Source organism: Hylobates moloch, unplaced genomic scaffold (assembly GCF_009828535.3).
Source record: "Hylobates moloch isolate HMO894 unplaced genomic scaffold, HMol_V3 SCAFFOLD_7, whole genome shotgun sequence".
Taxonomy (NCBI): domain Eukaryota; kingdom Metazoa; phylum Chordata; class Mammalia; order Primates; family Hylobatidae; genus Hylobates; species Hylobates moloch.
The window spans coordinates 132,974,957-132,992,560 of record NW_026652282.1 but is presented as its reverse complement, the minus strand read 5'-3'; the positions used below and the strand labels follow the sequence as shown (position 1 = coordinate 132,992,560).

The window sequence follows — 17,604 nt, the reverse complement described above, 5'->3', positions numbered from 1 at the left end:
AGATTCAAATTCCAGAAATACAGAGAACACCACAAAGATACTCCTTGAGAAGAGCAACCCCAAGACACATAATTGTCAGATTCACCAAGGTTGAAATGAAGGAACAAATGTTAAGGGCAGCCAGAGAGAAAGGTTGGGTTACCCACAAAGGGAAGCCCATCAGACTAACAGCGGATCTCTCTGCAGAAACCCTACAAGCCGGAAGAGAGTGGGGGCCAATATTCAACATTCTTTAAAAAAACAATTTTCAACCAAGAATTTCATATCCAGACAAGCTAAGCTTCATAAGCGAAGGAAAAATAAAATCCTTTACAGACAAGCAAATGCTGAGAGATTTTGTCACCACCAGGCCTGCCTTTCAAGAGCTCCAGAAGGAAGCACTAAACATGGAAAGAAAAAACCGGTACCAGCAACTGCAAAAACATACCAAATTGTAAAGACCGTCGACACTATGAAGAAACTGCATCAACTAATGGGCAAAATAACTAGCATCATAATGACAGGATCAAATTCACACATAACAATATTAACCTTGAATATAAATGGGCTAAATACCCCAATTAAAAGACACAGACCGGCAAATTGGATAAAGAGTCAAGACCCATCAGTGTGCTGTATTCAAGAGACCCATCTCATGTGCAAAGACAGACATAGGCTCAAAATAAAGGGATGGAGGAATATTTACCAAGCAAATGGAAAGAAAAAAAAAAGCAGGGGTTGTAATCCTAGTCCCTGATAAAACAGACTTTAAACCAACAAAGATCAAAAAAGACAAAGAAGGGTATTACATAATGGTCAAGGAATCAATGCAACAAGAAGAGCTAACTATCCTAAATATATATGCACCCAATACAGGAGCACCCAGATTCATAAAGCAAGTTCTTAGAGACCTACAAAGAGACTCAGACTCCCACACAATAATAGTGGGAGACTTTAACACCTCACTGTCAACATTAGATCAACGAGACAGAAAATTAACAAGGATATTCAGGACTTGAACTCAGCTCCGGACCAAGCAGACCTAATAGATGTCTACAAAACTCTCCACCCCAGATCAACAGAATATACATTCTTCGTAGCACCACATCACACTTATTCTAAAACTGACCACATAATTGGAAGTAAAACACTCCTCAGCAAATGCAAAAGAATGGAAGTCATGACAAACAGTCTCTCAGACTACAGTGCAATCAAATTAGAACTCAGGATTAAGAAACTCACTCAAAACCGCACAACTACATGGAAACTGAACAACCTGCTCCTGAATGACTACTGGGTAAATAATGAAATTAAGGCAGAAATAAAGAAGTTCTTTGAAACTAATGAGAACAAAGACACAATGTACTGGAATCTCTGGGACATAGCTAAAGCAGTGTTTAGAGGGAAATTTATAGCACTAAATGCCTACATCAGAAAGCGGGAAAGATTTAAAATCAACACCCTAACATCACAATTAAAGGAACTAGAGAAGCAAGAGCAAACAAATTCAAAAGCTAGCAGAAGACAAGAAGCAACTAAGATCAGAGCACAGTGAAGGAGGTAGAGACATGAAAAATCCTTCAAAAAAATCAATAAATCCAGGAGCTGGTTCTTTGAAAAGATGAACAAAATAGATTGACTGCTAGCCAGACTAATAAAGAAGAAAACCGAGAGGAATCAAATAGACACAATAAAAAACAATAAAGGGGATATCACCACTCATCCCACAGAAATACAAACTACCATCAGATAATACTGCAAACACCTCTACACAAATAAACTAGAAAATCTAAAAGAAATGCATAAATTCCTGGACACAGGAAGAAGTCAATCCCTGAATAGAACAATAACAAGTTCTGAAATTGAGGCAGTAATTAACAGTTTACCAACCAAAAAAGCACAGGATCAGACGGATTCACAGCCAAATTCTACCAGAGGTAGAAAGAGGAGCTGGTACCATTCCTTCTGAAACTATTCCAAACAATAGAAAAAGAGGGACTCCTCCCTAACTCATTTTATGATGCCAGTTTCATCCTGACACCAGAACCTGGCAGAGACACACACACAAAAAGAAAATTTCATGCCAATATCCCTGATAAACATCGTCGTGAAAATCCTCAATAAAATACTGGCAAACTGAATCCAGCAGCACATCAAAAAGCTTATTCACCATGATCAAGTTGGCTTCATCCCTGGGATACAAGGCTGTTTCAACATACGTAAATCAATAAACATAATACACAATGTAAACAGAAACAATGACAAAAACCACATCATTGTCTCAATAGATGCATAAAAAGCCTTCGATAAAATTCAATATCCCTTCATGCCAAAAACTCTCAATCAACTAGTTATCGATGGAATGTATCTCAAAATAATAAGAGCTATCCATGAAAAACCCATAGCCAATATCATACTGAATGGGCAAAAGCTGGAAATATTCCCTTTGAAAACTGGCAGAAGACAAGGATGCCCTCTCTCACCACTTCTATTCAACATAGCATTGGAAGTTCTGGCCAGGGCAATCAGGCAAGAGAAAGAAATAAAGCATATACAAATAGGAAGAGAGGAAGTCAAATTGTATCTGTTTGCAGATGACATGATTGTATATTTAGAAAACCCCGTTGTCTCAGCCCAAAAACTCCTTAAGCTGATAAGCAACTTCAGCAAAGTCTCAGGACACAAAATCAATGTGCAAAAATCACAAGCATTCCTATACACCCATAATAGATAGCCAAATCATGAGTGAACTCCCATTCACAATTGCTACAAAGAGAATAAAATACCTAGGAATACAACTTACAAGGGATGTGAAGGACCTCTTCGAGGAGAACTACAAACCACTGCTCAAGGAAATAAGAGAGGACACAACAAATGGAAAAACATTCCATGCTCATGGATAGGAAGAATCAATATCATGAAAATGGCCATACTGCCCAAAGTAATTTATAGATTCAATGCTATTCCCATCAAGCTACAACTGCCTTTCTTCACAGAATTGGAATATGTAACAAACCTGCACATTGTGCACATGTACCCTAAAACTTAAAGTATAATAATAAAAAAAAACTACTTTAAATTTCATATGGAACCAATAAAGAGCCTGTATAGCGAAGACAATCTGAAGCAAAAGCAAAAAAACAAAAACAAACAAACAAACAAAAAACCAAAGCTGGAGGCATCATGCTACTTGACTTCAAACTATACTACAAGGCTACAGTAACCAAAACAGCATGGTACTGGTACCAAAACAGATACATAGACCAATGGAACAGAACAGAGGCCTCAGAAATAATGCCGCATATCTACAACCATCTGATCTTTGACAAACCTGATGAAAACAAGAAATGGGGAAAGATTCCCTATTTAATAAATGGTGCTGGGAAAACTGGCTAGCCATATGCAGAAAACGGAATCTGGACCCCTTCCTTACACCTTATACAAAAATTAACTCAAGATGGATTAAAAACTTAAACATAAGACCTAAAACCATAAAAACCCTAGAAGAAAACCTAGGCAATACCATTCAGGACATAGGCATGGGCAAAGACTTCATGACTAAAACAACAAAAGCAATGGCAACAAAAGCCAAAATTGACAAATGGGTTCTAATTAAACTAAAGAGCTTCTGCACAGCAAAAGAAACTGTCATCAGAGTGATCAGGCAACCTACAGAATGGAGAAAATTTTTGCAATCTATCCATCTGACAAAGGGCTAATATCCAGAATCTACAAGGAACTTAAACAAATTTACAAGAAAAAACCAAACAACCCCATCAAAAAGTGGGCAAAGGATATGAACATCTCAAAAGAAGACATTTATGTGGCCAACAATCATATGAATAAAAGCTAATCATCACTGGCCATTAGAGAAATGCAAATCAAAACCACAGTGAGATACAATCTCACACCAGTTAAAACGGCAATCATTAAAAAGTCAGGAAACAACAGATGCTGGAGAGGATGTGGAGAAACAGGAACACTTTACACTGTTGGTGGGAGTGTAAATTAGTTCAATCATTGTGGAAGACAGTGTGACAACTCCTCAAGGATCTAGAATCAGAAATACCATTTGACCCAGCAATCCCATTACTGGGTATATACCCAAAGGATTATAAATCATTCTACCATAAAGGCACATGCACACATATGTTTACTGCAGCACTGTTTACAAGAGCAAAGACTTGGAACCAACCCAAAGGGCCATCAATGATAGAGTGGACAAAGAAAATGTGGCACAGATACACCATGGAATATTATGCAGCCATAAAAGAGAATGAGTTCATGTCCTTTGCGAAGACATGGATGAAGATGGAAACCATCATTCTCAGCAAACTAACACAGGAACGGAAAAGCAAACACCACATGTTCTCACTCATAAGTGGGAGTTGAACAATGAGAACACATGGAACACTGGAGCCTGTTGTGGAGTGGGGGGCAATGAGAGGGAGAGCATTACCTAATGCATGTGGAGCCCAAAACCTAGATGATGGGTTGATGGGTGCAGCAAACCACCATGGCACATGTATACCTATGTAACAAACCTGCACGTTCTGCACATGCATCCAAGAACTGACAGTATAATAAAAAAAGAAAATGTGATATATATATACACACACACACACCATGGAATACTACTCAGCCATAAAAAGGCATTAAATAATGGCATTTTCAGCAACCTGGAAGGAATTGGAGACTATTATTCTAAGTGAAGTAACTCAGGAATGGAAAACCAAACATGGTATGTTCTCACTTATAATTGGGAGCTAAGCTATGAGGACGCAAAGACATAAGAATGATACAATGGACTTTGAAGACTCAGAGAAAGGGGTGGGGGAGTGAGGATAAAAAACTACGCATTGGGTACAGTGTACACTGCTTGGGTGATGGGTGCACCAATATCTCTGAAATCACTACTATATATTTTATTCATGTAACCAAACTTCACCTGTTCCCCAAAAACCCATCAAAAAATAAATAATTTTTTTAAAAAGAAACAAAATCGTTGTGTTGTATACATTGAATATATACAATCTTTATTTGCCAATTAAATACTCTAAAATAAAAAAGGAAAAAAGAAAACGAGCAAAGGACATGGATAGACATTGCACTGAAGAGGACATACAGATGACAAATAAGCACACAAAATGTTCAATTTTATTAGCCTTTTGGGAAATGCAAATTTAAACAATAAAATGTCACTACACACCTTTCAAAATAGTTAAGATAATAATAGTGACAACACAAAATGCTGGTAAGAATGGACAGAAATATTGCTGGTTTTAATGTAAAATAGTATGACCACACTGGAAAGCACTTTGGCAATTTCTTACAAATCTAAACATGCAGCTGCTATGCGACCAAACAACTAGACCCTTTGGCATTTATCTCAGAGAAATGAAAACTTATGTCCATAAAGAAACCTGTAAAAGAGGATTTATACAGCCTTGTTTGTAATAACCCAAAACTAGTGACAACCAAAATGTCCTTCAACAGCTGAATAATTAAACAAACTGTGGCATATCAATATCATGGAGTAGTACTCAGCAATAAAAAGGATCGAACTGTTGATACACACAACAACCTGGATGAAGTTCCAGGGAATTATGCTGAGTGGGGGAAAAAAAGACAATCCCAAAAGGTGATATACCGTATTATTCTATTTACATAACATTCTTGACATGATAAAATTATCAAAGCAGAAAAGAGATTAATGGTTGAGGGATTGGATGAGACACAAGTGGATGTGGCTTTAAAAGGGCAACACGGATCTGTGTAGTGATGAAAATTTTCTGTATCTGACTGCATCAATGTCAATAATGTCCTGGTTTTCTTATCGTACTATAGTTTTACAAGATGTTATCATTAAGGGAAACTTGGTAAAGGGCACACAGCATCTCTCTGTATTATTTCTTAAAACTGCATGTGAATCTTCAACTATCTCAACATAACACCTTAATTTAAAAAAATTTTAGTCATAAGAAACCAAGACACACATACACACAGAGAATATATTTAATGTTATAGAAATAAATTCATAATACATTGTTAAATATATTTTGCAAAACAATGTATTAAAATGGCAAAAAGTACAATTAATTTTGCACCAACTTAATATATGAAATAACCTCTTTTTGATGAATGTATTTATCTATATATGTGAAGAAATAAAGCATAAAAGGCTATACACGTAAATGTTAAAGTGAGTGGTATCATGGATGATTTTTATTGATTTTATTTTCACTTAGTGATATTTTGTAATTTATTTAACTAAAATAAAATAAAGTCACTTTAAAAAAACAGAATGAGATCATGTCCTTTATAGGAACATGAATGGAGCTAGAAGCCATTATCCCTAGCAAATTAATGCAGCAACAGAAGACCAAATACCACACATTCTCACTTACAAGTGGCAGCTAAAAGATGAGAATACATGGACTCATAAAAGGAAACAACAGACACTAGGGCCTATCGGAGGGCGGAGGGTGGGAGAAAGGAACAGATCAGAAAAAAAACAATAGCTAATGGTTACTAGGCTTAATACCTGGGTGATGAAATAATTTGTACAACAAACACCCATGACACAAGTTTACCTATATGACAAATCTGCACATGTACCCCTGTACTTAAAAGTGAAAACAAAAACAAAACGAAAGATCGTTTATCATGACCAAGTGCAATTTATTACAGTGATGCAAGAATGGTTCAACATACACACATCAATTAATGAGATACATCATATCAACAGAATGAAGAACAAAAACCTTATGATCATTTTAATTGTTGCTGAAAAAGCATTTGATAATATTAAACATCCCTTTATGACAAAAAACCCTCAAAAACATGGGTATAGAAGGAACATACCTCAACAGAATAAAAGCCATATATGACAAATCCATAGCTAGTATCATACTGAATGGAGAAAAGCTGAAAGCCTGTCCTCTAAGATTGGGAACATAACAAGGATGCCCACTTTCATCACTGTTATTCAACATAGTACTGGAAGTCCTAGCCAGAGCAATCAGACAAGATAAAGAAATAAAAAGACTTCCAAACTGGAAAGGAGGAAGTCAAATTACCTTGTTTGCAGATGATATGATCTCATATTTGGAAAAACCTAAACACTCCAATGAAAACTCTTAAAGTTGATAAATTCAGTAAAGTTGCAGGTTACAAAATCAATGTACAAAAATCAGTGACATATATGCCAACAGTGAACAATCTGAAAAAAAATCAAGAAAGTAATTCCATTTGCAATAGCTACAAATGAAATAAAGTACATAGTAATTAACAAAAATACTAAAAGATTTCTACATGAAAACTATAAAACATTGATACAAGAAATTGAAAAAGACACACAAAAATGGAAAGATATTCTATATTTATGAATTGTAAGAATAAATGTAGTTAAGATGTCCATAGTACCCACAGCAATCTATAGATTTAATGCAATCCCTATCAAAACGACAAAGACATTATTCACAGAATTTTAAAAAATCCTAATATTTTTTCATGTGTTTTTTGGCTGCATAAATGTCTTCTTTTGAGAAGCATCTGTTCATGTCCTTCGCCCACTTTTTGATGTGGTTGTTCGTTTTTTTCTTGTAAATTTGTTTGAGTTCATTGTAGATTCTGGATATTAGCCCTTTGTCAGATGAGTAGGTTGCGAAAATTTTCTCCCATTTTGTAGGTTGCCTGTTCACTCTGACGGTAGTTTCTTTTGCCGTGCAGAAGCTCTTTAGTTTAATGAGATCTCATTTGTCAATTTTGGCTTTTGTTGCCATTGCTTTTGGTGTTTTAGACATGAAGTCCTTGCCCATGCCTATGTCCTGAATGGTATTGCCTAGGTTTTCTTCTAGGGTTTTTATGGTTTTAGGTCTAACATTTAAGTCTTTAATCCATCTTGAATTAATTTTTGTATAAGGTGTAAGGAAGGGATCCAGTTTCAGCTTTCTACATATGGCTAGCCAGTTTTCCCAGCACCATTTATTAAATAGGGATAGCATTAGGAGATACACCTAATGCTAAATGACGAGTTAATGGGTGCAGCACACCAACGTGGCACATGTATACATATGTAACAAACCTGCACATTGTGCACATGTACCCTAAAACTTAAAGTATAATAAAATAAAATAAAGTAAAAAAACCTATTCACTAAAAAAAAAACCCTAATATTTATATGGAACTAGGAAAGACCCAGAATAGCCAAAGCTATCTCCTAAGCAATACCTGACTTCCAATTATACTACAGAGCTATAGTAACCAACATGGCATGGTCCTGGCATAAAAAAAGACACATAGGTCAGTGGAAAAGAATGGAGAACCTGGAGATAAGTCCATACATTTACAGTGAACTCATTTTCAGGAAAGGTGCCAAGATCATACACTGGGGAAAGGTGCTGGGAAAACTGGATATCCATATGCAAAAGAATGAAACTAGACCCTTATCTCTCACCATATACAAAAAATCAAATACAAATGGATTAAAGACTTAAATCTAAGACCTGAAACTATGAAACTACTAAAAGAAAGCATTAGAGAAACTCTCCAAGACATTGGAGTGGGCAGAGATTTCTTGAATAATATGCCATAAATACAGGCAAGCAAAGCAAAAATGGACGAATGGGATCACATCAAGTTAACAAGCTTCTGCACAGCAAAGGAATCAACAATGTGCAAAGACGACCCACAGAATGGGAGAAAGTATTTGCAAACCACCTATCTGACAAGGGATTAATAACCAGAATATATAAGGAGCTCAAATAACTCTATAGGAAAAAATCTAATACTGTGTTTGACAAATGGACAAAAGATGTGAATAGACATTCCTCAAAAGAAGATATACAAATGGTGAAGAGCCATATGAAAACATGCTCAATGTCATTGATCATCAGAGAAATTCAAATCAAAACTACAATGAGATATCATCTTAGCTCAGTTATTAGGTTGGTGCAAAAGTAATTGCAGTTTTGCCATTACTTTCAATTGCAAAAACCGCAATTACTTTTGCACCAACCTAATAAAATGGCTTTTATCCAAAAGACAGGAAATAACAAACGCTGGCGAGGATATGCAGAAAAGGGAATCCTCATACACTGTTGATGGGAATGTAAATTAGTACAACCACTATGGGGAACAGTTTGGAGGTTCCTCAAAAAAATAAAAATAGAGCTACCTTATGATCCAGCAATCCCACTGCTAGGTATCTACCCCAAAGAAAGGAAATCAGCATATCACGGAGATCTCTGCACTCCCATGTTCATTGCAGTACTATTCACAATAGCCAAGATTTGGAAGCAACCTAAATATCCCATCAACAGATGAATGGATAAAGAAAATGTGGGCATATACACAACAGAGTACTACTCAACCATAAAAAAGAATGAGATTCAGTCATTTGCAACAACATGGATGGAACTGGCCATCATATATTACATAAAATAAGCCAGGCACAGAAAGACAAACTTCACGTGTTCTCACTTATTTGTGAGAGCTAAGAACAAAAACATTTGAACTCATAGAGAGAGAGAGTAGAAGGATGGCTACTAGAGGCTGGGAAGGGTAGTGAGGCTGTCTGTGTGGGGAAGTGAAGAGTGTTAATGGGTACAAAAAATAGCTAGGAAGGATGAATAACACCTAGTATTTGCTAGCACAATAAGGTGACTGCAGTGAAAAATAATTTAATTGTACATTTAAAAATAACCAAAACAGTATAATTGAATTGTTTGTAACCCAAAAGATAAATGCTTGAGGGGATGGATACCCCATTTACCTGATGTGATTATTACATGTTGCATGCCTGTATCAAAATATTCCATGCAACCCATAAATATATATACCTACTATGTACTCACAAAAATTAAAAATTGAAGTTAAAAAACAATTAAAATGGGGAAGACATTTGAACACTTTACAAAGGAAGATACACAGATGATAAATAAGGACATGAAAAGATGCCCAATATCATTAGACATGTGGGAAAGATACCATGATAAACACATTAGAATAACTGAAATGAAAAAGAATGACCATACCAAGTGTTGAGAGGGAAGTGGAGCAAGTGGAACTCTCACATAATGAAGTGAAGTGTAAAATGGTACAACTGCTTTTTAAAATATTTTGTCAAAGCTAAACATGTACCTATTACATGATCCAGCAATTCCAATCTTAGGTATTTACGCAAGAGAAATGAAAGCATATTGCCATAGAAATGTGTACACGAATACTTATAGCAATATTCACAATAGTCCCAAAATGGAAAAAACCCAAATGTCTTTCAATGGATGAATGAATAAACACATTATGATATATCCATACAATGGGATGCTTCAGTAATAAAAAGGAATGAGATATTGAAACACACAACATGGGTGCATCTCAAAATAATTGTGCTGAGTGAAAGACGGCAGGCACAAAAGCGTACATACTGTATAATTTCATCTACAGAAAATTCTAGAAAATGTAAGGCTAACAGAAAGCAGATCAATGGTTGGCTGTGGCAGAGAGAGGTAAAGGGTAGGGTAGAGAAGACTGACTGCAAAGAGACACAAGGGAACTTTCTGAGGTGATGGACGTATTCTATATTTTGATTGGAATGGTGGTTATATGTGTATATACATTTGTCAAGTTATTGAACTGTATACTTAAATGCACTCATTGTATTTTATGTAAATTTTACTTTGATAAAATATATGAAAATAGAGAAGTTCAAAAAGAAGAACAAAAAACACCCCCAAATAAATGATATTATGCAGAGGTTGCAGACATTGCAATGACAAAGTAAGGGTATGACTATGGGAAGAAACACCTGAGAGATGATGAGGACTAAGATCCCTGGAGGAGGGAAAGTCAGGGAGATCTGAGGGGCTAGAGCGTTGGAAGAATCATCTGTGTAGAGATTAAAATCACCAAGAATTACGATAGGAAAGACTAGAGACAGTAGCCTATAGAAGGAAATAAAAGGTACTTCATCTTACGGCTGCTCTGATCTATTATGCGTAGAATTATTAAGGTCCAGAAACACTGGACAAAATTTCAATTTTTTGACAAAATTTTCTTTCCCTGATAGCGGATGTGACAAAGAAAATGATATTGTTGATCTTTGTGATGGCAGGGTGTGAAGAGGAATGGGAAGAGGCAACCAACCTTACCAGCTGCATTTGTTTTGTAATAGAAGTCAGACTAAGGATCCAATCAAAACTAGGTTTAGTGAGTGGAAACATGATTAAGGGTGGGAGGCAGGAAGAAGAATGGAGTCTGATAATAGATACAGCAGGAAGGGTGGATCGCCTTTGGCAAAAGGAAAATCAAAACACTGAGGTGTGGGGGAAATGCAGTAAAGTTTTACAGGAAAACTGAAGGGTTTTTTTTTCTGTTATGCTGCTTTAAAGTGCCATCACATACAATTTTAGGATATAAATTCGCTAGCCTGATTGATGAATTACTGATCTCTTAATTATCTTCAGCTGGCAAAGACAGGCTGCGGCCACTCACCAAAACAATTTTTTCTCTTTGTGTTTGTGATCTAAGTTTTCAAACACGAAAAATAATAATGGCAACAATAGTTAACATTTATATAGTGTTTACTACATTGCCAACTACTGTGCTTTATATACTTGTTTTATTTAATCCTTACAAATAGGATGATGCTATGAGGTAGGCTCTGTTATTACACTTGTTTTACAGGTGAGGAAACTGAGGCTCAGACAGGCTGACTTGCTCAAGTACAGTCGGCTAATCAAGAATTGATGACATACATCCTCTGCTCACTTAGCATTCAGGACCAGGACTATATCCTCCAGACACCATACTCTTAAACACTGCCTTCTCTCATTTAATAGTTTTGTCAAATTTTTATATTAATCAGTCTTTATGAGTATTTATAATAGCTATAAGATACTTTGAAATGGTCTGAACACTCAGAAAAGAGTATCATCTCTTCCCTCTTTTCCCCACACGTTAAAAAAAGTTTTTGACAAAAGTATTACATTCAGAATTTTGGCCCAAATGTTAGATTCCATAATTTTATGTACAAATATACTAAAACTTAATTTTAGAGTCTTCGGTACATAATGCAAACATTCCATTTAACAACAAAAAACAAATCATTAAGATTATTTCATCCCTGCACTTAGAGAAAATGTGTGTTATGAAATCCTTTGTTCTTAGTTATTGGATAGAAACCTTGCTCAAATCATTCAGAGCTAAAAGACAATGTTTTTATTGACTACACAGAACACATAGATATTGTTGTATAAATTCTTAATTGTGACAGGAGAATGCTTAATCTCTTGTAGTAATGCCTTTTAAAAATTACTCATTAGCACTTTTAGTCCTTCTCAACCCCTATTTCCCCTCCCAGTATCTTCCACGAAACTTCTAGAGATCTGTGGAACACAGCTTAAAATAAAACAAAAACCTGGACCAGATGATATTTGAGGTTCTTCCAGAAAATCTGTAATTTGTATCAATGTCATTAGATAAGCTTACATCTAAAGCACTCCACCTGAAAAAATTCTGGACTAGTTTACTAAAAAGTTCACACAACTGAAAACAATTGAATAATATTAGACATAGCTATTTTAAAGGATTAGAATTCTAACTCTGCCACTAACTAGCTATGTGACCTTGGACAAAGTTACTTAGCTGCTCTTTGCTTTAATTTCTGTATTCATAAAAGAGGGTTAATAATAAACCACTTAGCACAGTGCCTACCATATAGTAAGTACTCAATAAATTATTGGTTACTTTGAAAGTTATTATTTAATTCAACATTTTCTCATCCATGTGTGACTTGCTAAAGTTTGCTGTCCAGATTACCACCCAAATATGAAAAGTCTATGAAGATAAACACAGAGGTCAAAGCCAACAATTGATTTAAGGAGTCTAATTGAGTCGAATGAACAGTTCAGACAAAGGGAACACTTTAGTTACCCAGTAAAGAGACATTACTTCTGATTTGGAATTGGTAAATGTAAAAAGCCAGTTAGGAAATTACAGCTCATTTATATCCTATCTGAGCAGTTATATGTTTTGCTACAATCCAGAGATAGGAGAAGTTGCTCTTATGCCCGATAGTTTAGCAAACACTTAATTGCATTACCTAGCACTGCAGGAATTCAAGGGTCTTTCTCTTACAATTTTGAAAAGACAGGTTGATGATGTCCTTGGTGTATATATGTGACAAGCTGTTAAATAATGTAACTGGCTGTAAAAGCATTACTTTTGCCAATAGGTATTTAACTTAACATTTGGTAAGTATATCTTATTTTATGTCTTTGTAAGCCATCAGGAAGCTGTATAGTTTTAGAGGCAAGTTACTTAAACTTTAATGCCTTAGTTTATCTATCTAGAAATGATGAGAACAACATTATAATATTGTAATAACTAAAACTTGTAATGAAGTAGTAATAACTATACAAGCACCATTAATAACAACCTATCTCCTAAGTTGTTAGGACTAAATTAGGTAACATATGTAAAGTGTTTAGAAAAGAGCCAGGCACAGTATGAGTTTGTTATTGTTCTTATTATCCTGAATACTTCCAATAGTCAGTGAAAATAAAGGGAAAAGCTACACAGTTAATGTAAGCGAGGATTTAGTAAGCTATTTAATTTCTACTGGGAATAACCCATATAAATTTTTCTTTCTTGATGAGCTAATTTGGAAACACATGTTCCTTTCTCTTGATTTAGGGGTTTTCCAAAGTGCTTTTCTGAAAAGTTAAGACATGTTAAAAAAAAAAAAAAAAAAAAAAACTCCATGGCAGACCAAAAAGAAGAAGCAGAGCATTCTAAAATGTCCCCCTCCTCACATAACAAGCACACAGACTCCTGGTTTTTTTCTCCCACAGTGTCCATGTGACCCTGCTGTGATGTTTGTCCATTGTAGAAGTTTAGAAAGTTCTGTCTGGGCTATGTGTGGGAATGGAGTTCTCAGGTCATTCTCGGCCCTCTCCTCTACCCAGTCAGGCCTTCCAAAACCCGTCTCATAAAACACAGATTTTGAGACTTGGAAAGCCCTTAAGGATCATCTTGTGATGCTCCTTCATTGTATAGATGGAGAAACAAAAGTCTGGAGAGAGGGAGGGATTTTTCTAAGGTTATATAGGAAGCCATTGAGAATATAATTTAGTCGCTCACTACAAACCAGTCTAGTGCTTTTCCACCATATCACCTTGCCTTTTTCAGAAGAGATCTGTTTTCCAGTTGTCATCTAAGAACAGTCACACACCCGGGCATTCTTCTAGAACTCAGAGTAGGAAAATAATCACAACAGTCTTTCCTATCTCTAGCCCAAATGTGGAGAATTTTTAAAGACATTGGACTTCAGTGTCAAAAACTAATATATTCTACATGCAGTTATTATAGCTGGAAAACTTACCTTTACAAAAAGCTCAATCTCAGGGTCCACTTGAGTGCTGGGCCTCAGGCCTGACATCTTTGTCTTTACTGCCAGTTGTCAGCCTCCTGCCTCCTGTAGAGTCCACAATACTTGTAGACTCTTTTCTCAATTTTATCCAAAGACTCAAGTAATGTTGGTGCTTTAAGAAGAGAGTCTAGCTTGTAGTGGCCTGAGTCAGACCTGGAGCCAGTCTCTTCTCTCAAGAGGTGTGACGCAGAAAATTCTAGATGCTTAAGTGCAGCTCTTGAAATCGTTTTCCTTCTTCCTCGTGACCTAACATTTAAATCAAGGAGGAGCCAAAGGGGTGTGTATAAACTGGCTGGCTAGAAGGGTGGGGGTGTTTCCAGAGAGGCTTCAATGCCATGAGTCAGCACAGGAGAAACACATGCACACAAACACACACATGCAGTGCTAGCTTCTATATATCAAGCAGACCAGATGTTTTCTAGAGCCTCCCTTTGAGACCTGGGCTCCATGCCCAGAAAAGGGCCTCTTATTGGTGTTCCTGTAACTTGAAAGCACTTCCAGGAAAAGGGCCAGAAATGACTTGGATTTTTATTATTGAAAAGGATGTTTATCCAATGATACTGTCTAAAAGAGGGTTAAAAAATTGTACTTTATTAAATGTTTCCACCCCCAATTCTACTGCTCACACAGCCAGATTTCTGTTCTGGGTTGCAAATTTCACTTCTCTCTACAACCAGGGAATGTTCACTGGGGTGGTTGAGTCTGGGGGCTTGTTTAGTGTGCCCCACCTAGTTCTTTATTTCTTGGATGCTCGGACTGGAACATATCACTTCCTTGTTTTGGCATCTGTGTCAGGAACCATGATTAGTTCTGTATTTCTGCTTGTCAACCCTGGGAACAGCAGCAAAACCAGTCAAACGGATCACTCTGTGTCTGCAATGTTTCTGACAGCTGTATCTGATGCCTCCAGGGGCTGGAAGGGGGACCCCGGGATTAACAAATCTCTTTGGTGGGAAGAGTCTCTTCCTGCTTGGAGCCAAACTGAACATAGATCCATCAGTTGGGCACCACTGTGATCCCCTTTCTATAACACCAAGCATTCCCCATGCTCATATGGGCTGTACATGGACCTGCCATTGCCCTGTGTAAAGATTTATAGGATAAGACGCTCTTGAAAAAACCCAGCCTGCTCCATACCTGTAGGTTCTAGGGAAGGAGTGGCTGATATGTAGGTGAGTGTTCTTCTGCATGAGGGAAAGACCTTATGATTTCCCAAATGGTTTGAAAAGTGAGAAAAAAATTATGCTGGACATCTGCTGAGCCAACCTGAAGGGTGAGTTTTGCACTGGCTTATTTGGCAGGACCTGGTGTCTGCCTTGCTTAGCCATATTTTTACTCTATTCATCATACTCTGTTCGTTCACTCCAAAGGCAATCAATGAATGTCAACTCTGTGCCAGGATGCTGATCCATTCACTGAGATTGGCAGCACAGGAGGACAGCCAGTTCGGGAGGACAACAGGAATTCAACTTTAAGCATACTCAGTCTGAGGCCTCCTCACCTTTCCCCACTCCCTATATCTAACTGCTACAAAATCTTGTCACTTCTACATCCTGAATATTTTAAAAAATCCATCCACTTCTCTTTGCCCCTATGACTACTCCAAATTTCAAGCCAGCAATATTCTTTTTTAACTGATTTAAAAATTTTTATTTTAAAACAAATGGTTGCATGACCCTCGACTCTCATGGGAAAACCACAAGCCTTACTATCACCACCACCACCACAGCAGCAACAACAAACAGCCTAATGACCTCTGTATGATCCCTAATAAACTGTCAAAGTAAGGAGATGAATGTTCTCTTTTTTTCTTGATGCGCAGAGTGTTTAAATATTGTATTTAGGATAATTTACATGCCATAAATTTCACATATTTAAAGTGACTTTATAAATGTATTGGGTGGTGCAACCACCATTATAATCTAATTTTAGAACACCTGCATCACATGAGTGACATCTTTCTTACCCATTTGTAATCAATCTTCATTACCACTCCCAGTATTAGGCAACCATTAATCTACTTTCTGTGCCTATGGATTTGCCTATTCTAGATATTTCATATAAATGTTGTGTTAGTCCCTTTTTGCTTTGCTATAAAGAAATACTTGAGGCTGAGTAATTCATAAAGAAAAGAGGTTTAATTGGTTCATGATTCTGCAGGCTGTATAGAAAGCATGGTGCCAGCATCTGCTTCTGGTGAGAGCCTCAGGAAGCTTCCGATCATGGCAGAAGGTAGAGTGGGAGCATGCATCTCACATGATGAAAGTGGAAGGAGGAGAGAAAGTGGTGGGGGGACATGCCACACTCTTTTAAACAACCAACTCTTGCATGAATTCAGAGGGAGAACTCACTCATTACTGTGAGAGTGGTACCAAACCACCCATGAAGGACCTGCCCCCATGATGAAAACACCTCCCACCAGGCCCTACCAAAACTTGTTTGCTCTTTGCTTTGTTTGCTTATAATAGTCATTCCAGTGGCTGTGAAGCGGTATCTTACGGTGATTTTTTTCAATTTTAAAAATGGATTTAGAGGGCACAAGTGCAGATTTCTTACACGCATATATCACATCGTGGTGGAGTCTGGGCTTTTAGTGTACCCATCATCTGAATAGTGAACATTGTACCCAAGAGGTACTTTTTCAACCATTGTCAACTTCCCACCCTTTTGTAGTCTCCAGTATCTATTATTCTACTCTATATGTCCATGTGTACCCATTGTTAAGCTCTCACTTACAAGTGAGAATATGTGATATCTGACTTTCTGTTTCTGAATTATTTTACTTAAGATAACTATGTACTTCAGTTCCACCCATGTTACTGCAAAACACACGACTTCATTATTTTTTATAGTTGCATAGTATTCCATGTAAATGTAAAATGTAGATGGGTAGATGCCCAGTAGTGAGATTGCTGGATCAAATGGTAGTTCTATGTTTCGTTCTTTGAGAAATCTCCATACTGTTTTCCATAAATGTGATAATTTACATTCCCACTAACAGTGCATAAGCATTACTTTTTTCTCCACATCCTCACCAACATCTGTTGTTTTTTGATTTTTAAATAATAGCTATTCTGACTGGTGTAAGATAGTATTGTGTGGTTTTTAATTTGCATTTCTCTGATAATTAGTGATATTGAGCATCTTTCATATGTTTGTTGGCCACTTATATGTCTTTCAAAAAACACCCA

General features: G+C 36.7%; 1 protein-coding gene across 3 annotated transcripts in view; it reads right to left on the bottom strand.

The window, feature by feature from the left end:
• CLIC2 (chloride intracellular channel 2) overlaps positions 1-17,604 on the bottom strand; it is a 109,802-nt gene that overhangs the window by 33,914 nt on the left and 58,284 nt on the right. Inside the window, exon 1 of one of the 3 annotated variants that reach the window (XM_032757830.2) lies at positions 14,366-14,594. The exons of 1 other annotated variant lie outside the window; for it this stretch is intronic. In XM_032757830.2, coding sequence (XP_032613721.1) covers positions 14,366-14,422 — 57 coding nt within the window. In that variant the 5' untranslated portion in view covers positions 14,423-14,594. Of the gene's footprint in view, positions 1-7,058; positions 7,177-14,365; positions 14,595-17,604 lie in introns of those variants that run through there. One more of the 3 variants, XM_032757831.2, reaches the window with a different exon arrangement.